Source organism: Onychomys torridus, chromosome 5 (genome assembly GCF_903995425.1).
Source record: "Onychomys torridus chromosome 5, mOncTor1.1, whole genome shotgun sequence".
Lineage (NCBI taxonomy): Eukaryota > Metazoa > Chordata > Mammalia > Rodentia > Cricetidae > Onychomys > Onychomys torridus.
In genome coordinates this window covers 34,573,218-34,598,500 of record NC_050447.1, presented here as the reverse complement: position 1 = coordinate 34,598,500, position 25,283 = coordinate 34,573,218, and the positions used below count along the sequence as shown (strand labels likewise).

At 49.5% G+C, this 25,283-nt stretch overlaps 3 protein-coding genes across 5 annotated transcripts; 2 read left to right on the top strand and 1 right to left on the bottom strand.

Moving 5' to 3' along the window:
- The first annotated feature begins 3 nt into the window (after nucleotides 1-3).
- On the top strand, nucleotides 4-9,899 carry Derpc (DERPC proline and glycine rich nuclear protein). Of its 2 annotated transcripts, none has more exons than XM_036187092.1 (4): nucleotides 4-96; nucleotides 6,416-6,471; nucleotides 6,738-6,855; nucleotides 7,235-9,899. In XM_036187092.1, exon 4 carries the CDS (start codon nucleotides 7,456-7,458, stop codon nucleotides 9,079-9,081), a length of 1,626 nt encoding a protein of 541 aa, XP_036042985.1. In that variant the 5' UTR covers nucleotides 4-96; nucleotides 6,416-6,471; nucleotides 6,738-6,855; nucleotides 7,235-7,455; the 3' UTR covers nucleotides 9,082-9,899. The 2 variants fall into 2 exon arrangements, with proteins under 2 accessions (XP_036042985.1, XP_036042986.1); XM_036187093.1 differs by having other exon boundaries at nucleotides 4-463.
- Chtf8 (chromosome transmission fidelity factor 8) lies at nucleotides 4-9,899 on the top strand. Of its 2 annotated transcripts, none has more exons than XM_036187094.1 (4): nucleotides 4-463; nucleotides 6,416-6,471; nucleotides 6,738-6,855; nucleotides 7,235-9,899. In XM_036187094.1, the coding sequence occupies exons 1-4, from the start codon at nucleotides 341-343 to the stop codon at nucleotides 7,457-7,459; spliced, it is 522 nt and encodes a 173-aa protein (XP_036042987.1). In that variant the 5' UTR covers nucleotides 4-340; the 3' UTR covers nucleotides 7,460-9,899. The 2 variants fall into 2 exon arrangements, with proteins under 2 accessions (XP_036042987.1, XP_036042988.1); XM_036187095.1 differs by having other exon boundaries at nucleotides 10-96.
- Nucleotides 9,900-16,007: 6,108 nt separating this feature from the next.
- Nucleotides 16,008-24,512, bottom strand: Has3 (hyaluronan synthase 3). The gene is made up of 4 exons (XM_036187091.1): nucleotides 24,436-24,512; nucleotides 20,940-21,560; nucleotides 17,917-18,018; nucleotides 16,008-16,946 (listed from the first exon to the last, which is right to left on the bottom strand). The coding sequence occupies exons 2-4, from the start codon at nucleotides 21,558-21,560 to the stop codon at nucleotides 16,023-16,025; spliced, it is 1,647 nt and encodes a 548-aa protein (XP_036042984.1). The 5' UTR covers nucleotides 24,436-24,512; the 3' UTR covers nucleotides 16,008-16,022.
- Between the last annotated feature and the right edge of the window lie 771 nt (nucleotides 24,513-25,283).

The window sequence follows — 25,283 nt, the reverse complement described above, 5'->3', positions numbered from 1 at the left end:
TGCGCAGGCAATGCTCGCGGCGGCGGCGACGGCGGCGGGAGGTTCGGTTGTCGCCCGTTGGCCGCGCGGCGCCGCGCTCGGCGGCCGCCATTGCAGGTCAGGCCGCGGGTGGGGGGCGCGGGAGGCCGCGGGGATTGAGGCCGGAGGCGGGAGCCGGGGCGAGAGCGCGGAGGAGCGGCCAGCTAGGGAGCCGGGGCCGGGCGGGGCGCGCGGCTCGGGGAGAAGAATGGCGAGCGGAGGGGCGGGGAGCGGGCGGGGGAGGGGCGCATGCCGGGCCAGGGAGCTTGAGGGCCGCGGGGGCCGAGGCTAGCCCTCTGCAGGCCGGGGGAGCTTGGGGACGATGAGCCGTACAAGGACGGAAAGAAGGGAGCGAGCGAGCCGGGCGGAGTGGGAGAAAGGTGGAAAGACTGGCGGAGCGCGGGCGGAGGACGGAGCAGGGGGCGGCGCGGGCCGGATCCTCGAGGTATGTGCGGGGAAAGGGGCTCAGTCCCCGGTCGGGAGGCCTCCTAGAGTAGAGTGGACCTGGAACCCAGAAAGAAGCGGGAATGGCAGAAGGAGGCTTAAATGGGTGTTGGGAGGAGCTGACAGAAATGGGAGGCTTGTTCCAGGGGACATTTATTTTAAATCATCGTGGGGGGGGGGGGTTGCGGGGAGACATTATTTGGAGGGTAGTTGCAAAGTGATCTCGGGTGCTTTGTGGGTGGAGTGAAGCCTAGAGTTGAGGGTGGTGTCCTAGAGAAGCGGGACTGGGGACGATTTTAGATAGTATTGAATGGTAGAGGAAGGAAGGTAGTTGAAAGGAATCTTTGGGAGGAAGATAAGGAATTTGAAGACTGGTGGGGGCTCTGGAGGAAAGCAGTTTAAATAAGAGCGTGGGGGGGGGTAGTTTCTTAGGGAGGTAGATGGCGGGTTAAACACCTTGGTAAAAACAGTTCCACCAGTAGTCTGGGATCATTTGAAGGGAGTTGAAAGGGGGAGAGGGAGTTCCAGAAAGTGGGTGGGCTTACGAGTTGAAAGAGTGGGAGGGGGTACAAGGGTGGAGGAGATAGAAGAAATGAGAGAAGAATCTAGCAAAGAGGGGGACCTCCCTCACAACTGCCGCGCGACCAGAAAGGGCTGGGAGGAAGAGACTGTAACGCCAGGAAGTGGAGGACAGGTTGAGACGGGGTGGCAGCGTAGCAGAAGATGGAGAAAACCGGAGTAACTCAAATCGACCGAAGCCATCTTTTCTACCCATTGTCTACAAATACCAGTAATTGATTCCCTCCAATGGAGGAATCCTACCACGTGATGGGAACGTACCACGTGTATGCATAGTATCTAAACACGTTTTGAAAACATTCTTCACTAATGAAAAGTTCGGAAGCATTCAGTTCCATTTCCCCTCCACAGCCCCTTTTTGGAGGGGAGCAAGTTTCTCACTTAAAGTAGTTTAGACTTTAACCCCATCAAGGTCCCCTTAGAAATTAGGATCAAACATTCCCTCCAGTCACAAAACCACCATGACACTGGTAATAAAAGTGATTTGTATTCAGTCATATATAAAACTTCCTCGGTTGTTCATTTGGCAGAAAGGCACATAGAGAAATAGTTGTCATATTTAGAGAAATGACCTTCTAGAGCTTAATTACTGAAGCAGTTTGGTAAACCATGACTATAGTGTTTGAATTGTTCTCCAGTTGTAAAGTTGATTTGGATGACCTACTGTTTTTATACATTGTAAATATTGACAATAATTATCAGTGTGGTATTAGTGACATTGACATATACTAAGAAATATGTTTAGCTTTTTTATACTTTAAAATGGCTAAAGCATTTTGCCCTAATTTTTGAAGAAGTGAATTTTAGATTGTAGTTTTGGAAAATTACAACAGATTCCCTTTAAAACAGGGAAAACCAAAAATACTGGTAGAGCTAGTGCCTATCTTGTACATTGGTTTAATCCACAGCAGAAAAAGTGAAAGACAGCACAAGATGTTTAGATGTGTTATAATGGACTTTTTTGTTTGTTTGTTTCTAGACAGGGTTTCTCTGTGTAGCCCTGGCTGTCCTGGAACTTGCTCTGTAGACCAGGCTGATATAATGGACCTTTATAAAACATTATTTAGTCCTAGAAAATTTTGTATGTTGTTAAATCATTAAATCACAGTCCTTTGTTTTTCTGTTTGTATGATTAGCTATATATCATATCACATTTTATTTTGGGAAGTTAATGGAGGGTCATTGGTCAGGCTGTTCTCTAAAATATTCATAACCTTTATATGTAATGATTTAGAATGCAGAGAGTGAGAATTGATTTGGTCAGATATTAAAAGGAACCTGTGACAAAAATTTCCTCTGTCCTCATGGCTTCTTTTCCTCAATGAGGGCCAGAGGTTTAGGGTATAATTTTGAATCTTGAAAGTGGCATTGAATTTGACTTTTAAAGGTTTCAGAAACCTAAACGTGGGTAATAGCTAGCTTAATTGTTAACTACTTTGATGTGTTAGCTTGAATTATTAGCTACATTTGAGGCAAGTTACAAGGTTGCAGTTTTGTAGAAGAGGCCAGTTGCAAGAACTAGATCTCAGAAGTACTGTCTGAAGGGCTAGTGAGAGGTTAGTGTGGTTAGTGTCACATTGCCTTTACTACTTACTAGTATGTGACCAGTCGCTTAACCTTTGGCTTTTTTAATCCTGCTTACCTATCAAGATTGTGATGACCATGTCAGGAAGAAAAGAGATAATCAGTAGGTGTTCCAAAAGATTAGCGCTATAAGAGCTCTTTTTATATTGGATAACACTGCTGCTTTTCTAAACGAGCCAAACCTTAGACAACCTAGAAATGGTAGTTGGCTCTTAGTGTTAGGATGAAGTGAGACTGAAGACTCAGAAATTGATGCCTTACAGAGAATTTTCATTGTAATGTTTTTGTTCTTTGTTACTTCTAACAGAATTCAGCTTGTTACTGGTTAAGCATTAGTCAATTCACACTAGAAGTGCTTCAGATTTTAGAATATTTGCATCGATTTAGCAGATGAGCATATTTAAACTGATAAAACTGAAAAACCTGAAGTTTGATACTAGTGCCCTGATCGGCTTTAAATTTTTCATATTTGGTAGCATTTCATGTTTTCAGATTAGAGGTATTCTGCTCCTGCCTGCTTTCAAGGAGATAGGTACAGATTAAGATGTTCACTGTCATGCTCGTTTTTATTTTTAGAAACAGGATCTTACTGTACAGCTGGGTAGGAATTCAGTCTTCCTACCTCAGCCTCCAGGTGCAGGGATTACAGATGTGTACCACCACAGCTGGCTTTTCATAGCATTTTGAATAAAATATATGCTGACTGGAATACATGTTCACAATCCTGTCAGCTCCATCAGCTGTGTCCTCAGTTCAGCACTCAAGGAGCAAGCAAAGGAGTAACAGAATTTCAATGGTGCAGGAAATGTTAAGGCATGAAAGTAGAATTTCAAATTTTATTAGAAAGAATTTAAACATTCCCCAGTGTTTCTTATTTGGTAAATATAACCTCATATACACAAGTCAATAAATATAACCATATCAGTACATAGGTGCAACTAAGCTAGACTGACCACAGAGCTTGTATTTCTTTTTCTATATATGTAAAGGCCCTGAGTAGATTTATCATAAGCTTTTACAGGCTTGATGGGGTACAGCAACAGAATGTCCAAGCTGTGTGCTGTAGAATTACTATTTCCAGGGATTGCCAGATGTTTGCCAGCATCAATAGAAGTAGCTCAGGCAGGGCTTCCCGCATCTGGGTATGACGATGTGTTTTCAATTGAAGCCCTGCGGGTAGCTGTGCAAGTGCCACTTCTTAGTCCACTGCTGTCCATTCTTACCCAGCAAGCAGAGTGCATCGAAAATACCTGCAGCATCCACATTATCTCTGGTCTTATCTCATCCCTGTGGATAAAAGCAGACAACAGCTGAAACTAGTTTTCAGGAAGGGTGCTGTGTATGCAAGTGTGTATGATGTGTGTATGCAACTGTGAATGTGGAGGACAACCTTAAATTCAGTCCTTGTCTTGCCTTGAGACAGTGCCTTGGTGGTGGTTTCACTGCGTACCTTCAAGTTTTCAAGGGTTTGCCCTTTGCTCCCATCTCATAAGGCCACTGCCATTACAGGTGCTAACGCTGCATGTTTAGTGTTTTCATGAGTTCTGGAGATTTGAACTCAGGTGCTCATACTTGCATGGCTGAACCTACTGAACCATCTCCCTGGTCCCAGGAAGTAGTTTTGTCTTTATCCCTATTCTTAGACTATGATGTTGACTTATATGACTTATCTGTTAATTTCCGTAGACCACCTTATTTTGCTGTAGCTTACACTTATCATACACTGACTGCATCATCAGTTATCAAAAGCTTATTTGAAGGAACTTGGTCTGTGCAGCACTGGCCTTTTACAATCTATGTATTGCATAATTGATGAATTATAGAGACCTTTTATTAAGGAATTTTTTTATTCATTTTAGATACCAACCACATATCCCCCTCTTTCCTTCTCCTGCCCCTCCAGCCTTCGCCCTGACAACCCACGTCACGTAAGCTGAATTGCTTACAATCTGAAAAATTAGCTGTTCTCAATAGGTTATGAGTCTAAGCAGTCTTGTGTGTGTTGTATTTATTTAGTCATGACTCTAGTGAGTCATAATCTAGGTGCTAGCCCCTTGTCATTTAGTGACCTGTGTGTGATCATACAGTAGCTTTCCACTTTACAAGCTAGGACCTGAACTTGAGCCTTTTGAATTTGGATTGTTGTCCTTCCACTTCAGAAGTGCTGTGGAAGTAGGCCTTAGTGGCACATGCCTTTGATTCAGTGATCAGGGGGTTCAAACAGAAGGATTGCACATTCAAAGGTGGACCTTGTCTTCCACTGGTCTTGTTTGAAGCTGATAAATTGCCTTTTCTTGGGTGGGGCCACAACCTATTTTAGTGCAGAAGCCTAACTTATTCAAAGTTCTAGTCCTGGTGCCCTTTTGCTCTTGTGAACAGCACTTAAATATGTTGTGTGTCACTGAGTGCCTAAATGCCTTTTCATTCTTGCTGGCACTTGGTTTTGTCCTCTGGAAGGGAAAATCAGGTAGTGATTTTTAAGTAACTAGATGGCCCAGTTTCCTGTCTTGGCTTTACTACCTACACTCTAGTTGAATATGTACCATATATGAATAAGTGATTTTATCTGTCTTTATCCCAGTATGCTCAACTGCAAAGTAGGAATGAGGCCCTCTTATTAGAGTTGCCATGTTGATTGAAATACCATGTTCGCATGTGTATAGCATGTGGTCCATAGTGACAATTCAAAATCTGTTAGTTGTTGACGCAGTGTTTTTGGTGCTCTGGAAAGAGGTTCTGTCATAATATAAGCCTACTGGAGGTCCAGAATGGTGATAATGTAAGAAGAAACCTATTAAATGGCATGCTGGTGCCAGCTGTAGTCCTGACTCTGGAGGCTGGGGCAAGAGTAGATCAAGAGTCCAGGCCAGCCTTAGTTGTGTTACAAGCCCTTGGCTTAAACAGGAAAAAACCAAAAAACTGGGGGAAATTCTGATCAGTGTTTTTGCTGTGTTTGAGTACAGTTAGAAAACCTTTTACACCATGGTTGGTAATGCTATCTGTTGTCTCATTCAAGAGCTTTGGTCCCCCAGTCCAATCAATCTCAGTCTCTCCCTGAATAGCAGGCACAAGGGCAAATGAAGCCAGACAGCATCAAGCTTTTAGGGTACTAAAAATTGCCACCAGGTGGCACTGTTGTATAGTGTGAAGGTGTAAGTGTTTTTCACATCTAAGGGAAAGGTGGTCACTAGTTGAGAGTCACATTAGAATAACATGTGCCTTTAATTCCATGACTCAGAAGGCAGAGGCAGGAGGATCTCTGTGAGTTCGAGGCCAGTCTGGGCTACCAAGGGAGTTCCAGGACAGGCTCCAAAGCCACACAGAGAAACCCTGTCGCAAACAAACAAACAAACAAACAAAAAACGGAAAAGAAAAAAGAAAGAAATCACCTTATGATTTGCTGGAGTGTACCTGAGTGTATCAGTGTAACTGTCATCAGCAGCTGCACTCTATGTCCAGGGTCAGCGAGGAGACCGGGTTCTGTGGCATGGCTAGTAGAGGACGTGTCTAACAGCACTTAGAAACGGAGTGTAAAACCTTTGAAACTGGATTGGTAGCGTGCTGGCCTGGCATGTGTGAAGCCCTGGGTGAGGTCCCTAGCAACACATAAGCTGGAGATAGAGGCAGGAGAGTCAGAAATTCAAGGTCATTCTTAACTACATGAAGAGTGCAGGGACAGCCTGAACTAGAGATCCCCTCTCAAGAGGAAAAGGTACCTATCACACAGTTAAGTGGTAAATAGTAGCTATAATTATTGTTGCCCTAAAGGTGTTTTTTCTTTTTTCTTCAGTTTTTCAGTTGCTTTTTTAAAGAAGGAAGGCTCATGGTGCAAATTGTTATTTCTAGGTGAGTATGTTTTAAAATTTTATTTAGCTTGAGTGTCAAGGGCTATCCTGGTTTCACATTATTCTGGAAGAATTAGGGTCCCCAGGTATATCTTACATAAACATTTGCATTAAGATCTCTTGTTTCAGTTCCCAGCACTGCCCAATTTCCCAAGAACTTGTATTCAATAAAGAGCTCCTTTGGGCCTCTGGTGGTGGTGGAGGTGGAGGACACTACTCATCCTTCACCACTCAAAAATATTGTAACCGCCAGCCCTTTGCTTGCAGTACGGGGGCTGGAGGCCTGGCAGAATGGGTGCTGATGGAACTACAGGGGGAGATCGAGGCTCGCTACAGCACCGGATTAGCTGGAAACCTCCTGGGAGACCTACATTACACCACTGAGGTGAGGGGTCTTTTTTTTGCCTGCCTTATGCCTCAGTAAACCAAGCTACACCAAGGTGGTGCTCCCAGGCCCCAGTGTGAGGACTGTCCCAGTTTGTTGCTCGAGGGTCAGCCAGTCTGCAGAGCTGTCTGCTTGCTGTTCCCCCACCTCTACAGTAGCAGGGAAATGGAGCCTTGGGGAATCTGCAAGGGTCCTAAAAGTGGAAATGCTCTTTACATGGGCCTAGAAAGAATAGAAAGGAACAAGGGTGGATTGTCCGTTACGGGACAGATTAGGCACGGAGAGGTGCCAGCATTCTTGTCCAGAGCAGCCTTCAAAGGCACCTGAGAGGAATGGTGTTGCCCCCAACCTCAGGCATCTCCTTGTTGTTTTGCCAAAGGGAATCCCTGTGCTGATCGTGGGGCATCATATCCTGTATGGGAAAATCATCCGCCTGGAGAAACCCTTTGCAGTCCTTGTCAAACACACTCCTGGGGAGCAGGACTGTGATGAGCTTGGCCAAGAGACTGGCACTCGGTACTTGGTGACAGCACTCATCAAAAACAAGATTCTTTTCAAAACTCGCCCGAAGCCTATTATCACCAACGTTCCCAAGAAAGTATGAAAGAACCCCGGATTTTCCTTAGAGAGCGGCCAACTCCTTGGACTCGTGCTCCGTTGCCTCCTCGAGGACGGCTGGACGGCTCCCTGGGCCCGCAGGGAGGGCCTGTTCTGAACCCAGGCCACCCAGTGGGTGTGAACTCAGAGCCTTTCCTTGTGGCAGCAGGTTCTCTTGGTGGAAACCTGGCTCCGTTTCCAAGGAATCCAACTTCTTTTCCAAGTTCATCAGGCTCATTGGCTTCAAATCCAGCACATTTTCCTGCTGGTGCTCGTGACCCAAGCATGGCTTCTTTCCCAAGAGGGATGAACCCCACTGGCACAGGTGCAGTTTCTTTCCCAAGGCCAGGTGGCCTTTTGGGACCAGGACCGGGACCAGGACCAGGTTTAAACCCTAGAACAGGGGCTCTTCCAGGCCCAGGGCCTATGTCTAACCCCAGATTAGGGGGGCTTCCTGGCCCTGGTCCTATGGCCAACCCAAGGGCAGGTGGGCTCCTGGGAGTAAGTCCTGACCCCAGAAGTGGTGGCCCTGTGGGCCCTGGATGTGTACCCAACCTGAGGGCAGGTGTTTTATCCTCTGGTACTGGTCCTCCCAATCCTAGGCCAGCCGGCCTGGGCCCTGGACCAAGTCCTAATCTGAGATCAAGCTTTTTAGGTACAAACCCGGCTCCTAGGTCGGGTATGTTTCCAGGCCCAGGCCTGGGGCCCAACCCGAGAGCTGGTGGCTTAGGTCCAGGCCTTGGACCCAATCCGAGAGCTGGTGGCCTAGGCCCAGGCCCAAATCTAGACACCAGAGCAGGTGGCCTCTTGGGTACAGGATCTGGTCTTAACTTAAGAATGGCTGGACCTCAAGGCTTAGATCTTGCCCCTATTCTAAGGGCAGCAGGTCTTTTAGGAGCAAATTCAGCTGCTTTCTCGCAGGCTTCTGGAAACATGGGCACAAACCCACCTAACATGACAAGAGTACCTGGCCCCATAGGGCCAAACATGGGTCCTAGCTCTCGAGGAATTGGCCTTCCGGGGCCAAATCCCTCTGCCATGTCAAGGGCTCCTGGCCCCATGGGCCCTAATTCAGCTCATTTCTCGAGGCCAGGTGGCCCAATGGGGGTAAATGCTGGAGCCTTTCCAAGGGGGACAGGATCAGGAGGACTGAACCCAGCTGCCTTTTCTCAGTCTTCTGGCACATTGGCTTCAAATCCAGGCACCTTTCAGAGGTCTGCTGGTCTCCAGGGCTCAAATCCAGCAATTTTCCCAAGAGCCTCTGGGCCACTAGGCCCCAACCAAGCTAATTTTCCAAGGGCCACTGGCCTGCAGGGTCCAAATCCAGCTGCCTTCCCAAGGTCTGCTGGTCCATTAGGCCCAGGTCAAGTTGGTTTCCCAAGGTCAGCTGCTGGGCACCTGGGCTCTTCTCCAGCAGGCCCTGTGGGAATCAACCCAGCTCCTTTTGCAAGGCCGACAGGGACCCTGGGTCTTAACCCAGCTTCTTTTCCAAGGATGAATGGCCCTGTAGCCAAGAGTTTGGTCCCATTTCCTAGGGTAGGCAGCCTCCCTGGTTCAAATCCAGCTGCTTTCCCCAGACCAGGGGGTCCAATGGCTGCGATGTACCCAAATGGAATGTTACCCCCTTAAATGCCATTTTTCTTCCAGGGCCACTTTGTTTTTCAAGCACTGTGGTTCTGGGCTGGGGCTGTCTCTTAGATAAAAGAGTAGATCTGGAACTACATACAGTCTGAAGAACACAGCTGGGGCTCAAGTTCAAATGAGCCTTCTTTTTCCTCTGCTTTTTTTCTTGACTGAAGGCAAAATGTTACTTGTGAGACATGGACTACGGCAGATAGTGGGGATGATCCTGGCCTCAAGAAAAAAGGATCTCTGGCCTTCTGGAAGCCTGCTGTGCTTCTGTCCCACAGCTTTCTGCTCCTCGTTTCTTACTAGCTTCTTGAATTGTTCATGTGGACTTTTCCTCAGGGATACACTGGCCTGCAGGTCCTAATCCCCCTCACCACTGGAGAATTGGCCCGCTTGCTGTCCGGTGACGCTGCGTTGGTGAGCGGACCATCGTCAGTAACTGACCTGGGCACCCCGGACCTGGCCATGTCCTACTGCCAGACCTTTCCCTGGGGGCTTGAACACAGAATGTTGAGGTGGACACTCAAGTCACAGACCTACCACATCTCTGCTAGACTGGGCCTGCAGCTCCTTTCTCCTGGGACTTAGGTGGCCAGATTTAAGGCTCCTCTGATCATCCAGCTCCCTCCACACTGGTACTCCCAATCAAAGAACCTCAAAACTTAAACTGATGTGGAGGGGAATTGGGGAATTGGGGTGGGGGTGGAGGGATGAAAGGGAGAATCACTGTGCTTCGTTCAGCCTGATGTGAAGGGTGGTTGGTGTTTTCCTGCATTGTATCTTTTCTTACTGTTTCTTTAATAAACGGGATAAGAGGGCTGCTGCTGTCATTGCATTCTGTTCTCTTCCACAGCGGCACGTTTAATCCCCGCTTGTCTTTGTTTTGGTGTGCCAACGACGCTGTATTCCCTGCCATCCAGCATGCTTGCATTGGAGGGAGCAAGCTTTGGTTTACCCTCCATTCTTCTGTTTCTGTTTTGTGGAGTAATTGGAGGAGTACTGGCAGTTTTTGGTTAGAGTTTTCATCTGATAGTTACTTCATCAGACTCAAACTCACTGATACTGCACATGCATGAATGCTCATGAACAGGGTTGTATCAGGGTGGCCTAAGTGACTTAATTTCTGAAATTGATGCAACTGTGACACTTTACCCTATTTTTGAAATGTTTTAAATCAGCATTTTTAACTTTTGGGTTAAACACTTGTGCTGGTGATGTACATGTGGAAGTCAGGACAATTGGGGGGTGGGGCAGTGGATCCCAAGGATCAAACTCAGGTCATCAGACTTGGTAGCAGGTACCTTTTACTCCTGAGCCATCTTGTTGGCCTCTTACCCTGCTTCTGAATTCTACTTCTGCCATTTCTACCATTAGTCCAGTTGAAACTAGAGAAAAGGAGCCAGGTTTATTAAGCACAAGAGGACATAGTTCTGAGATCCCAGCTGGTTCTTTACATCTGAACTGTGCCTCTAACTTCATGTGTTGAAGGCTTGATCTCCAGCGAGGCTCTTTGATGGAGGTAGGAGGTGGATTCTTGAACATCACTGGAGAAGCAGCTCTGTTGATAGTCATGCTTTAAGAGCTAATTGGGAAGTGGTGCAGACTTCAGGAAGCAGAGCACAGCTGGAGAAAGTCAAATCACTGTGAACACAGCTTGAGGGGTGTGTTTTGTCCCTGGCCTCCCCTAGCTCTCTGCTTCCCTGCAGCTTCTAGGTGAGTAAATTGACTTGAGGACAAGGTCCCTTCTATGGTACTCTGCCTCACCATGTACCCAGAAACGGAGTCAATTGATAGGATACCAAAATGCGAGCCCCAGTGAACCTTCCTCCTGAAGTTCACTTGGGTACTTTGTCACAGCAATGGACACACCAGCATTATGTAAGGGTTTTTATTTTGTTAAGTGCAGTAAAGAAACTGTTGACCTGGAAACAACAAGAAAGCTCATCTCCAAGGACAGTGAAAATGACAATGCCAGAGGCAGCTGCTCGTGGTTGCCAGCACCAGGTTGGCAGCTGCCTTGTCACCTGGGATTGTGTTTGTGTCATCAGGGCTTGGTGGCCCAATAAGGCCAGTTTAAGACTAACCAGGGGGCATCAAGCTCCTCTGAGAGAAAGGTGGCTAGGACCAGTGGTGGCTGGCACAAGGCACCACCAAGCTGCCATAGCAACATTAGGAGAATAAGAAACAGCACCAGCATGGTACCTGCAGTGAGCAAGAGGTGGAGGGGTGTGTGTGTGTGTACATGCAGGTTCCTAATGGTGCTGCACAGTACTCTGCGCAGTAGAGAACTAGAAAGTGTGAAGACTACTGAGGCCCATCCAGCTCAGGAGATGCTGTTACCTGGCATTGGAACAGCCAGGTCCAGCCAAGTTGGGGTCGAAACTCTTGAAGATCAGTGTTAAGAAAGAGGAGCTTGCCAGGCAGTGGTGGATCCAGAGTGAGATCCAGGACAGGCACCAAAACTACACAGAGAAACCCTGTCTCGGGGGGGGGGGGGGGGGGAAAAAGCTTGAAGCAGCCAATGTTTCAATCCCATGGCCTTTAGAGAAGAGCTACAAGAAAGGCCTTCCTGAGCCAGAAGTTGGGGGAGGATGATCCTCTCTTGGGAACACCACAGCTTGGATGGTGAGGAGCTACAGAAGGCTTGGCAGAGAAGAGGACTAAGCTGGTGGAGGAGCTAGATCAAGAGATAGGCATCAAGCTAGGTGGTGGTGGCTTTAATCCCAGCACTTGGGAGGCAGGGGCTGGCGTATCTCTGTGAGTTCGAGGCCAGCCTGGTCTACAAAGCGAGATGCAGGACAGGCTCCAAAGCTACAGAGAAACCCTGACTCAAAAAACCAAAAAAAAAAAAAAAGTGAGAGAGAGATGGGCATCATTGCTGGTGGAGGAGTTTGGGTAGAGAATGTACAGTGCTTGAGACCTGCAGGAACCTCACTGAAGAGCATGTCATTAATTCCAAGGAGAGACTGATGCTTACTTTTAAGGACAAAAGAAAGGTGTGCTGCCAGAGGAGGAGATGTGCTGCTGGTGATGTGAACCTGTGGACAAAAAGTTGGCTGAGGGGGCTGGAGAGATGGCTCAGAGGTTAAGAGCACTGTCTGCTCTTCCAGAGGTCCTGAGTTCAATTCCCAGCAACCACATGGTGGCTCACAACCATCTGTAACGAGATCTGGTGCCCTCTTCTGTATACATAATAAATAAATAAATCTTAAAAAAAAAAAAAAAAAAAAAAAAAAGTTGGCTGAGAAGAATGTGGAACTGTGGAAGTAGCCCTGTCACCTGCTTTGCACCTAGCCTCACCGTGCAGATGGTTTTGACACAGCAAAATCTTTTGTGTTTGGTAGCCAAAGAGGATGGGCAATTGGAGAAGCACTGGCTAGACACCTTCCATGTGAACTGGAGTGATACCGCCAATGGCCTCATGAGTGAGAACTGGCAGAGAACTGGGTCATTCTGCACTACAAGCTGAGCAGGGCCTCAGCTCAGCTCAGTACTTCACACTCCAGGAGATGGCGACCTTTAAGAAGACAGAGCAGAAAGGGAAGGTGCTGTTTAGCCTCCAGAACATTAGATCACAGGAGGACTTAAGTTCCATACTGCTGGGCAAAGGTCAGCACCAACTACCCAGAGTCTCCGGAGAGGTGGTCCTGGAGAGAGGAAGCCAGTATCCAGTCTGCATCCTCACTAGATGCTGCTGGAGTAGAGAACATGGACATCAGCAAGGTGACAGAGGTGGAGCTCTGCTAGCAGAGCCCCGAGGTGCAGAAGGAGAAGGCAGTTAAAGCAGCTGGGGTGGGGTGGCTGAGGGGCATTGGTTGTGGCCCCTGCAATGACTACAGCAGCCGTAAGACAGCATTGAGAAAGATGGTAGAGCTTGTGAAGCAGGAGAAAGATCATCCTGAGAAGGGGGTCCTGGTAGCTCTGCTGCGCTCTATGAGGAATTCCCACCTATGACATGTCTGGCCTCCTGGAGGAACAGGAGCAGCTCCTGGATTTGAGCTAAATAAGGATCACATCCTTAGTTAGAATGCTTTCTAAATAAGTCAGGGAAAACTTGAGCGGGAGCATGGCCAGCCTGCATAAACAGCAGCAAGAGTACTCAACCTCCTCCACCATTCCGGGACAAGGAGCTTCTTGGGAAAAGAGGGCTGGTCACAGCCCCTTTGCTGGATCCTGTAGTACAGAGTATGGCCCCAGCACGTTGCCACCCCTAGCCACGGATGGCATTGAGAACAAGATCTTTAAGTATAGACAGCAAAAGGACTGTCACAGCTTCATCTAGGACTTCAAGGAGAGGGATGGCTGTAAGTCTGATGTTAAGGTTGTGTAACATGGATAGGTAGGCTAGAAACTCAAATCCAAGGAGGTTTTCCAGAAGCCACACCGCTGCTTCCATAGGAAGGGCTTGGACAAGATGAAGATAGAGCAGAGGCTTAAGAGGCTTATCTGAAGATGAGCTCCGGCTGCACACTTCCGCACTGTGACTTTGCCTGAGAGGCAAAAGGCCCATGCATTGGGCTCAGTGGCTGTGCCAAGAAGATAATCTGAACATTGTCACCAAGTAAAGCCACCTCCCTTGATTCCCTCCCACCCTTAATGTTAAATAAAGTTCCCTCCTTATTTAAAAAAAGCAGGTAAAAAATAAATATGTTTACAAATTGTAGAAATAATACAAAAGAGGCTGAAATTGTCAATGAGGAAAAACCAAAATGAGTCTCATTGTATAAAGGCTCCTCCCTGGTAAGAACAGGGATCCAGCTGTAGACCCAGTTTGGTTTTGCTGCTGAAAAACCTACAAAATAAATTAGAAAACCCAGTCGAGGTCAAATGTTGTAAGCTCACTACTGTCCCTGCATCTTTAATCTGAGGAGAGTCGACCACAGTGCAAGACAGGAGCTGACGGTAGGACAACCAGTTTTCATCCAGAGTCCGTTGTCCTATACTAACCTTCAAGTAAAAGCTGAAGAGAAACACCTTTAGTGGAGTCAGCCCTGTGGTCAGCTGACTGGATTGCCTCCATTGTAGTGTTCAAAATAATTCACTTCTTAGCAGAAGGGCCCAGAACAACCGCCTTTAGCAAACACCTGCTGCTTCCCGGCCACCATTAGCTGGCCTTGACATCAGCCAGCAATTTTATTGGAAACTTGGAGGTCTGTGTGCTGTGGCAACTATAAGCTGCACATGGAAAACCCTTGTGTTCGTGAGAGGAAGGGAAATCCCAGGGTTTGCCCATCTGTGGTTCAGAGTGCACATCATTCCTTTGTAGGAAGCACCTGTGTACACAGCGCTCCACCTTAGGGTTGGCTCTGATAGGTTAGCTGGCCCCTGTGAGAACAAATGTGTGGAAAATGTAGAAGCGACCACTAAAGTCAAAGGCTTAGTCATGATCCCAGATTTCAGATCTGCTCTTGATTTCAAAACGATATAAAAAGCTCCTCATCACTCCCCAAAAGAAGCGGGAAAATCAAGCAGCTATGAGGGGACTGACGTGACTGAAGACGGCTGGACCATTCCAGCTCCTCGGTGGTTTCTGGACTGAAGCAGCAAGTGGAGGTGTAGCCATTACCCGGCCGTAGGGTTCCTTGGAGAAGCCACTGAGGAGAATGGATGGTCTCAAAGATGACTAACTTGGATTTGAGGGTTCTTTTGGGCAACACCAGAAGGCTTTTCACTGGGGATGATTGTCGAGAACAGGTATCTGAAAGTCACACCTGCTAACCAGCTGCCAAGGTACTGACAGTTCTAAGACGAAGAGCAGTGTGATCAGAGGTGGTATTCTCTCCATGCATGTAGAGGGCAGCTTTGAAAGTCTTGTAGGTCTTGTAAGAGTTCGTTCTCTGCCACGTGAAGAAACTTACCCATGAAAATGGAGAGGTGACTGCTGCTCCCCCCATAGAAAACAACAACTATGTGCCTTTGAAGAAAATGAACTATTGAGTAGGATGTATAGCCTCAGATCAGAGCTGAATTTGAGAGGAATCAGGTATGAATGAGCCAAAATAACTAGACTTCCCTGAACACATTTAAACTTCCTGGTAGATTTGATCTGCCCAGCAAGGTCTCTTGACAGTTTTGGAATCCTTGTAAAAGTCTGATTAGTTTCTAGTTGGAACACTTTCAGTCCAAGGCCTCCATGGTTTTTTAAGCACCATGACACTCTTTGTCCCTCCTGTCAAACTATTTTTGTAAGAGACAGGATCTCATGTAGCCCAGCCTGGCCTTGAACCTCTGATCTCTTATATCTACCCAAGTGCTGGGATTACACCCATGACACCTGACCAAACTTTCCTTTATATTATGCACAAAAAACCAACCACCAAACTTAGTACTTACTCCTGGTGGCTTGGCTCATCTCTGGGATGTTTTGATGTGGAGTGGAGTATATTACATAAAGCACCATTTCTTAGACCCTGTTTCTGACCAAAGATCAGGTTTCCCAGCCTTGTTATTTCAGGCACAAACTTAATGCATTGATGGCTAATTAGAGGTTGGGGAAAGGGGTACTAGCTGGCCAGACTTGATGGGAACTTCTCTTACATCTCATCATGTTCAAGTGGACTAGGAGAACACTTTCCTAAAGGCTGTCATTGCTTCTGTACCAGAAGTTGTCACAGGCTGGAATTTAGCACTTGGTTTAGCACATTGCTGGGTTCTCTGTAGTTCCCAGAAGGAAGTAAAATCTTTTCTCATAGATCACTGCCTGTGCAAGGGCAAGCAGACAGGTAGCCTGAAAACAAGTCCATCTGCCCTGTGCCTGAAGAATCAGTGCTGACTTCCAGAGCAGCTACCCAGGCCACACCACACTCACTGTTCTTTGCATTTCAGATTTGTCCTTTCAGCCATGAAACTAGAACACAACTTCCCTCTTCCCTCCCACCCTGACTTTTCCATTCCCCCCCTCCCTTACCCATTGCACTTTTCCCACTTTACTCAGGGTTATATCACACCTCGGCAAAAGCTAGGCTGTACTGCTCTGGCTTTTTCCCACACCTCCGGGCAATAATGGCCAGATAGAGCATGAGGAGGGCCACCCAGTAGCAGCCATACAGGATGGCCCCAGAGACTAGGAAGGCTAGTTCAGTCTCACTGAACAAGTCCTGACAGTAAGCTGTGTAGGCTAGGCCCCCTAGAAGAACTGCTACCCAGATGGATACAGGGATTAGGCCAATGAAGTTCACTACGATGGTTTTTCGGCCAGAGGTGCCCCAGCCAGATTTGTTGATGGTAGCAATGGCAAAGATCTTGGCTGGCAGGAGGCTGGACATATAGAGAAGGGAGTAGAGAGACATGAAGATCATCTCTGCATTGCCTCGAAGGAAGCAGGCATAGGTAGCCTTGATAATGCCCACCAGCTGCACCGTCAGCAGGAAGAGGAGAATGTTCCAGATGCGACCACGGTAGAACAGTTGTATGACTGTGGCAATGAGGAAGAATGGGAAGAAGCCTGTGACCACCGATTCATAGGTCATCCAGAGGTGGTGCTTATGGAACCACAGAGAGTTATAGAGCCATTCCCGGAAGTATGACTTGCTCCATCGGGTCTGCTGGTTGAGCCATCGGAGGTACTTAGTGGGGGTCTCGGTGAGGCACTTAGAGCGTGCTGTGTACTTAGTCCGGTAGCCAAGACTCAGGACTCGATTGGTCAGGTGCCGATCATCCCCAAAACTGCACTTGCTGCCTAGGAACTTCTGATGGTACCAATCCTCCAGGAACTGCTGAAGGAGGCTATTTCGGTACATGCCCAAAGGCCCACTGATACACTGTACACAGCCAAAGTAGGACTGGCAGGCCCGCTCCACGTTGAAGGCCATCCAGTACCTCACACTGCTCAGGAAGGAGATCCACGAATCGTATTTGTTGAGGATCTATAAGGAAACAAAGATGCTGTGCTCATCTGAGGCCTTTCTACCCTGAGTAGTACTGCTTATACTAGAAAGGGTACAAGGGCTACTGCTCACACTCCTGGGCATTAGTTCTGGACCTACAAGAACTGAGGAATCTGAAACTCAGAGTGGTCATATAAAACCTCACTCTCCAGCCCCAGCTCCACCTTTACACCAGCACCTCCACTGATTCTCAAGTAAGATGCTCCAGTAGTCAGTGCCTTGTCTTAGGAGAGACATTGCTGGTGGCAGAGCAAAGGGCTTGAGAAAGAAACAAAGCAAAAGCATTCTACCTATCCTGCTCCTTTGGTGGCTGGTAAGCCTTTAAGAGGACATGACATGACCTGCAGCGTCCTCTGGTTCTGCGTGCTCAACATACTGCCTATAGCTCTTTAGCCTGTGGTCCCTAAAGCATGGGCTTTTCAAGGAACCTTCTTGGGAGCTATCAGCTACACTATCAGTCCAAAAGGAAGTCGTTTCTGAGACCTGCAGTATCCAAATCCTATGTCCTTCCAAATACAATTTTTTTTAAATTTATGTGTGTGGGTATTGCCTACATGTTTGTCTGTGCACCACTGGCTTGCATGCCTGTGGAGGCCAGAAGAGGGCATCAGATCCCCTAGAACTGTAGTAATGACTTCTTGTGAGCCCTCATGTAGATGCTGGTGATCGAACCTGGGCTGCAACAGCAGCAGTAATCTTAACAGCTGAGCCATCTCCCCAGCTCCCACTTCAGATTTTCTAATGCTCCCTCCCCTTACTCATGTTCAAGAAGAGCAGGAGATGAGTTGGGCAGTCAGAGAAGTGAGCCCTTGAAGGCCAGCAAAAGCTATGAGGAAAAATGCTCCCCAGATTCTGGAAGTCCAGAGATTCATTCCCCACACATATTCTACTGGGTTTAGAAACAGAAAAGGCCAACTCCAACCCCCAGGAACTCCTGGTTACTTCTTACTTGGACATCTCCTCCAACGCCCCCTACTTGAGGATCTTCTTCCAAGACTCGAAGCATCTCAATGGTGCAGGCTGGATCCAGCACAGTGTCGGAGTCACACACCTGCAGGGAAGTGCACTGTCAGGTTCTCTGTAAGTTCCCTCCCACTTCAGGAAGCTGCTCCTGCCTGAGGAACCTGGCCCCTCTCAGTTACTGCCAGCAAACTACTCTATGCTAGGTAGAAAGCAGGGGCAAAGGAAAGTAAGATGGACAGCTGGCTGACAGTTTGGGTACCATGAGGCTAAGGAGAGTGCCCAGGAGATGATGTAAGGGCTACTGCTGAGGTGATCTCATAAGTAGTTTGCTAACAGTGCTCTGATTTCAACCCTGGCCTTCTGGTAAACCTATGGCCTGTGATAAGGAGTCTACCTGCCCAAGAGCCCCTCCATGAGACGAAGCTGCTGCCCAAGCATTCTGGGCTTGGAATCTTGGCCAAGTCTTTAGGACAGGTACATGTGGCCAACAGCTCCTCTTGTCTGACCTACTCTGAATAAGCTGGAAGCTGGTGGCAGTTGCCAACCATCACACCCTGCATCAAGTCCTGTCTGCAAATGCAGCCCCTTCCCTCACAGGCTAACACATAAACTGTTAGTTGCACCTGAACTCTGGGTACACACATCACAGTGGCTGACTTCCTGCCTGCCTGCCTTTTTACTGAAATAGTCCTGGCATTCCACTGGGCAGGGAAACTGGGTTTACTAACTGTTGACTGGACTCTATGGTCACTGTTCTCAGAGCAGATGAATTTAAACCCTGTTCCGTCAAAGCTTTTACTAAAGTTGGTGTCATAAGACCCTCAATTAAATTCCCAGAAGCAAAATTAAATAAGGCTGCCTCTGACACCCCAGTCTTCCTGGTTCTCTTCACGTTAGAAGACAGGGTTGCACAAACAAGTGGCAGAATGCTAAGGGGGAAACACATAGCCATCAGCACCAGTTCTGCTTCCTCTGCCCTCCCCACCAGACGTCCTTCCATCCTGTTGGAGGTGGGGAAGGTCCCAGGGCACCTCCGTCCAGAATCCCAGAGCCTCCTCAATTAAAAGGCCAGCTGCTCAATACTGCTGGTCTTGGCTCAATGACCATTTCTAACCCCTTCTCCACGCTGCTTTGCTTCATCCACTTCAGGAAGGTCCTAGCTAAGCAGTTAGGGAAGGAAGAGTAATGTCTGCCTGGTGTCCCCACTGGCTGGGCAAGGGTTTTCCACAGAGAAGCAGATACATCTTTAGCAGGGCTGCTGGAAGTCTGGCTGACACTCAGCAAACATGCACTGAATGTAACTCAGAGATGCCTTAGGTAGGGCCCAGGGCCATCAAGAGTAGAGCATGGCTGCTTTAGTGGGAGTCTGTGAAGGTCCACCAGAACACACACATAATCAAGAAAGGCAAAGCAGGTTGGCTCCTATGCTTCAGGGAATGGCTGATAAAGTTATTGTTGCCTGAGTAGTTGTCAAGACCAAGGGCTTTTTCTTATGTTTCTGGGTTCTAAGAAAAGTTTCAGAAAGACCCCAAGTCTTCAGGTAAACTGCAGAATCAAACAGCCTTCTAGGCACATCCCTCCTTACATGCTTGGGTCCATGGAGTTAGGAAAAGAACATTTAATAGCATTCAAGGACAGAACATGATGCTATACGATGGAATCAGTGCCCAGTGAGCTACCAAAACAGCCACTATTCTTCCAAGTGCTCACAAACAATTGGCAAGACCCTTCAGCAAATGTAGACAAAAGGCTGTGAGGAATTCTGGACCAGAACCTGGGCAACTGAGTTGTCTGTTTCTAGTTGGAACTGAAATGTATACTTTTATTCTTTTCTGCTCTCTCTAGTTTGTATTTGGAATTTTGAGCTGTGTAAACCTTGCGAGTCTAATGGAATGTCCAGGCTGGTGCCAGTCACCATTTGATCTGAGCAGGGTCTGTTTAGAGTTCCAGACCTGCCAACACTGGCAAAAGGAAGTTGGTCATTCATATACCTGAGTCCCTCCAGCTGCTGTGTCAGACATGATTTAACACTAGGAAGAATGGGACTTTGTGGTCCTAACTCAAACAAAGGTGAGTGGTTTTTAGCAGAATCCTTTTACTCATTATACTTAATTTTTTTTTCTTTTCTTTTCTGAGACAGGGTTTCTCCTTGCCTGTCCTGGATCTCTAACTGTAGCCCAGACTGACCTTGAACTCACAGAGATTAAAGGTGGCACAAGCCTTTAATCCTAGCACTTGGGAGGCAGAGGCAGGTGGGTCTCTGTGAGTTCAAAGCCAGCCTTGTCTGCAGATTAAGTCCCAGGACAGCCAGGGCTATACAGAGAAACCTTGTCTCCAAAAAAACCAAAAAGAAAATAAGATTTATTTTTATGTGTATGGATGTTTTGTCTACATGTAAGTCTGCACCACATGCATGCATTGCCTACAAAGGCCATAAGAGGGCATCAGATCCCCTGGAACTGATGTTACAGAGGTTAGCTGCTCAGTGGGTTCTGGGAATGGAAGGTGGGTCCTCTAGAGCAGCCAGTGCTCAGACTGCTGAGCTGTTTCTCCAGTCCCTGTTCAGTCGCCCTGTTGCTGCTAGTGAGACAGGAACAAGGGCTAAAAGCCAGCTGTGGATAGACTGCCTGACAGGTCTGTCGTTCGACCTGAGGCAAGTTACTCTCCAAACTTCTGTTTGCCCTTTCCGTGAACTCAGAAGAAGCAGAGCTATTACAAGTGTTAAAAGAATGGATCTATTTGAGGCACCCCAGCAGTGCCTAGTATGAAGTCAGTGCTGTGCACCCGTTTGCTGTTATGAGGACATCCGTTCAGGGGGCTGCCCAGTTACCATCAGAACCACTGCCCAGGTTTGGTCAACTCCAGGGTTTCTTCAGCACTGTTATGCCTTGTTTATGAGCAAGGAGGGATGGCTACCCCAAGACCCATGCCACGTTTAAAGTTGCTGGAGGAGAGTATGCCTGGTTGGCCACATGTGCCATACACACACTCCTAGAGAGGCAGACTTACCTGGATGTAGTCCACTGAGTTGCCAAGGGCCTTGAAGGCTGTGTACATGACCTCACGCTTGCCTCCCCATTTCTGCATGATACATGAGAAGGTGCTGGCCCACACCACGGCTCGCACGCGCTCCATGCCTTCCTGCAGGCTGGCCTCTGTCTCTCCTTCACCTGCTTCATGGAAATTGCTACGCCACACAAAGAAGCCAGCTTGCTCAGTGCCGCCCAGCACCTCATGGAAGATGTCCAGCATATAGGCATCTTCCTGGCGATTGCCATCCACTACCATGACCACCTTGAGGTTTGGAAAGGCGATGCGCTGAGCTGAACGCAGGCACTTGCGCAAGTACTCAGGGTCCTCTTGGTAGGCAGCAATGCAGAGTGCCACCGAACGTCGCTTCAGTGGGCGCCCTGCCCTGCGCATGCGTCGGTGCTCCAGGAAGGCAAACAGGCTCTGGATGAGCAAATGTAGACCCAGGATGGCACCGTAGAGGCCGAAGGACAGGTAGTGCTTTTCTGTGTGGATAAACTGGTAGCCTGTCACATAGGCTGCCAGGATGCCCCCAAGCACCACCAGGGCAAACAGACTGGTGCCCACCACACGCAGGGCTGTAGTCAGCTGTACCGGCATCTGGGAACAGAAGAGACCGTTGATCAGCAGGGGCAGCATTCCCAGTTAGAGGAGCTAGAGCATCCTCAGAGATAGGCTCAGAACAAGAGGAATGACCCATTAATAAAAACCATTATCACTTATTGAACTTGACCAAGACCACATAGAAATTCAGAAGCTAGACTGCTGGGGTTCAAGTCCTAATTCTGCCATTTCCGTCTGTCTAACCCATTCCCTTTCTAGCTGTGTGGTCTGTAAAATGTGTTATACTACTAACCTCACAGCATGTTCCAGTAGCGGGTAGGTGACATGTCAGGGAATTAGCACAGCGTTGATCATATATAAACCAAAGGCTAGTCCCCTGGGATTGGTAGAGTGACCTGTCTGACCCAAAGCTCCTAATCGGTAAGCCTCAGCAGGGACACTGGGCACAGAGGCAACACAGGCATGGTGGGAGAAACGGGTGGGGTGTCAGCCCATGGCCTACAGCCATCACCGCCTCTAATGGGTGAGTGCAGTCTGGGTGGGGGCTGTTCCTCTGTAACAGCAACAGGGCCCATGGAGAACGCAGGGGCAGGGGACATAAAGGCTGTGTGAGGTAGACAGACACATCATTTCCCTTCCCCTCCACTAGCTCAGCAAGAAACTTGCCTGGTGTTTGCTTTCACTTTTTCCTTTACTTACTTGAGAGGCAGGAGAAAAGGCCAGGGGGGAACTGACGGGGGGAGGGGGTTGAGCTGGGGGTGGGAAGGTGTCAGAGTTGGGGACAGCTCTCCTGCAAGTCCAGCACCGAGGGCCAGAGGAAATTGCTGCAAGGCAATGCAGAGACGGCTGCTGGGGAGCCCCGCCCACTTGGCCCTAGCGCTCTGGCAGGCTCTCCCGCATGTCCCCTGCCCAGCCACTCGGGCAAACAATGCAGGTTTCCGTTTGTAACTAAGTTGGGGTTCCTAGCACCTGCCCTGTTGGAAACAGCTGTCCATTAATGATAGGAGCCCGGGACTTGACATCAGAGACCAAGGGTTGGACACGCTTCACTGCCTCCTGGCTACCTGACCTTGCCCAAAGACTTAGTGTCCCTGTCCCTAGGAGTGGCGCTAAGGATTCCTTCTCAAATCTAGGTAATTTCCCAGAAAATGGATGCACATTAGCCCGCAAGGGCTTCCCAGATGGGAGAGGGTATGAGGCAGAGGGGGAAGGAGAGGCTGCCCTCCCCTCTCGCCTGTCTCGGCTACCTGCCCCATCTGGAGAATTCGTTTCCACCCTTGTCTCAGACAATGACCTCTCACTTCCAAGCCTGCTTCAACTCTGGTCTCCCTGAAACTGGGCCCCATCCCAACAGGAACAGACTTTGCTGCCAAGGACACCCCTCACATAGGATGGGTGAGGAACAGACAGGCACTGCTTAAATCCGCAAAAGCATTCTTCCAGCAGTGTAGATTGAAAGAGCTCTTGGCAGCTTGGCCTCTCCGGGAAGCCTGGCCTCTGGGCTCTCTGCCCCACCAGCCCCGGGAGTCACCGCGTGATTCCTCTGTAGGACCCCCAACCCTCCCTGCACACACCCAGCCCAGCACGCCCCAGGCCTACGTCCTCTGCCCGGTCCCCCATCTAGCCGACGCATGGGGGGCGCTGCGGACCCCACTGCCCGCCTTGTTCTGGGAAGGGACAAGAGGTGCCCTGGCCAGCCCAGCAACCTGCGCCCTGGCGCCCCGCTTCGGTGCAGTTCCGGAGGCTATCCGGTCAGGTCCAAGGCAGCTACCGAAGCTCTCGCCACGCTCCTCACCCGGCTTGAGCTTCGTCCGGCTAGCTAAAGCCACTCGGCCACACCCACGTGCCGGTTTCCCACGACCCAGCCGGGAAGGAACGGAAAACCCAAGAAATAACAGCCAAACCAGCCCTACTCATCTCCCCAGGGCCCCAGGTACCTTGGCGAAAGAGTGCCTGCAAACAAAGGCGGCATCCCCGCTGTTGCCAGTCCCCTCCATCCGCGGGCCGGACTCCTCCCCCCTCAGGAATTAAGAGGCACTACCTTTGTACCCACCTCCCCACAGAAGACCCAAGAAGGTTCTGCAGCTAGATACCCTATGTGCAGTCAGGCTGTGGCGCGGGCTCTGGTTGAGGTCCCCTGCCTAGACAGGGGACTGTATTTCCTCAAGCTGGTAGACGAGAGTGTGATCTTAGATCCTGGGCCGCATCCCCCATCCCTCAGAAACGATCCTGGAAAGCCCGGACCAGGCTACGCTGCTAGGGCGCCCTCGGGTTCAAGGACACGAGGCTGGGGTGCTTTACAAGATCACGATGTCCCATATGACAACGGAAGGAAAGAAATGAAAACCTCCAGGCAAGGACGCACGCCTCCCTCCCCAGCCGGGAAACTTTGAGGGGCTGCAAGGTTCGCAGCGCCTCTTACGCTGACAGGTGCGCCCTGCAGCCGGGCCCACGCGCGGCGGTATGGAAACTTGCACTGGTGGCTGCGGCTCCTCCGCTCGAGCCTAGGCGCCCTCGGAGCCCTCTGAGCCAGCAAGGAGTGGAGCTCATCAAACAGACTCGTGCAATGGGGATCAGAGCGCTGGAAATCTCCATGTCCCCGCAGGTGCGAAGCCCCTGCGGGCGTGAGTGGGGGGAGGGGCACACTAGCCTCGCGCCCCGCACCACAGTCTCCCCCCCCCCCCCCCTCGCCCCCCGCCTCCTTATTCATTCACAAAACACGAGCCGCAAGAGAGGAAGGGAGAAGGAGAGGCTGCAGGAGCCCAGGATGTTGGAAGAAAGGAAGAGAGACCGGTGGGGAACCCGATGCACGGACCGCCGCCGGGAATCCTAGAACGGCAGCAAGCCCTGACCATCCGGAACCCGAGGGTCCCCAGGGCGCCCCTACGGCCCGCCCCTTGGATGCGCTCACCGTGCCGCCGGCTGCCCGCGCTCCGGTGCTCAGCAGGCCCGCGGCGGCTCCATGCCCCTCCTCCGGCTCCCGCCGCCGCGCGCTGCTCCACGGTGCTGCCGCGCGCACCGACTGATCACCGGCTCGGCCGAGCCTCCTAATTAAGTGTTGTGCCCTCCTCCGGCGCCTGAAAGTTGACGAGAAGAAGGGCTTCAGGAGCCCGCGAGCGCGCCGCAGTCCCTCGTGGACGCACAGAGTCAGTCGCAGCCTCTGCGCCCTCTGGGAAACTGGGGACCCCCAGTGCAGCCCAAGGCTCCGTTGCTTTGCGCCGACCTCCGGGCTAGTGGTCTTGGAAAGGCGGCCATTGTCCCCAGCCTAGAAGCTGAAGCGTCGTTAACTTTCCAGATGACCCGTAGGGACCTCCAAAACCGTTCCTGTCCATCCCCGTCCCCCACATCCCGTTCCCGAAGTCTGAAAACCTACCCTGCAAGCCAGCTAGCACAGAGTGTATCTTCCCCCGACTTCTAAACCAATGTTCTTCTGGAACCTTCCCGGTGGCAAGAGAGAGGAACAGAAGAGAAAAATTGTCAAATAAAAAGAGGCTGGTCAAAGAAGGTGTTAACAGTCGTGACAAGCTGAGCTTTGAATTCCGCAGCGGGGCGCTGATGACATTAAGGCTGTTTGCAAAAGCTGCAGATTGGTCTGGCAGGAACCTAGGAGATTCCGGTCTTAAAGCCCAAACAATTCTTCCTCCCCACCTTCACACCTTTATTTCCGACATCCCGACCTCTTAAGTTTCCATCTGACATCCTCGCTAATAGTTTCCAGGCCCCTGAAAGCTGGTGCTAGACTTGGGTGAGGTGAGCTGG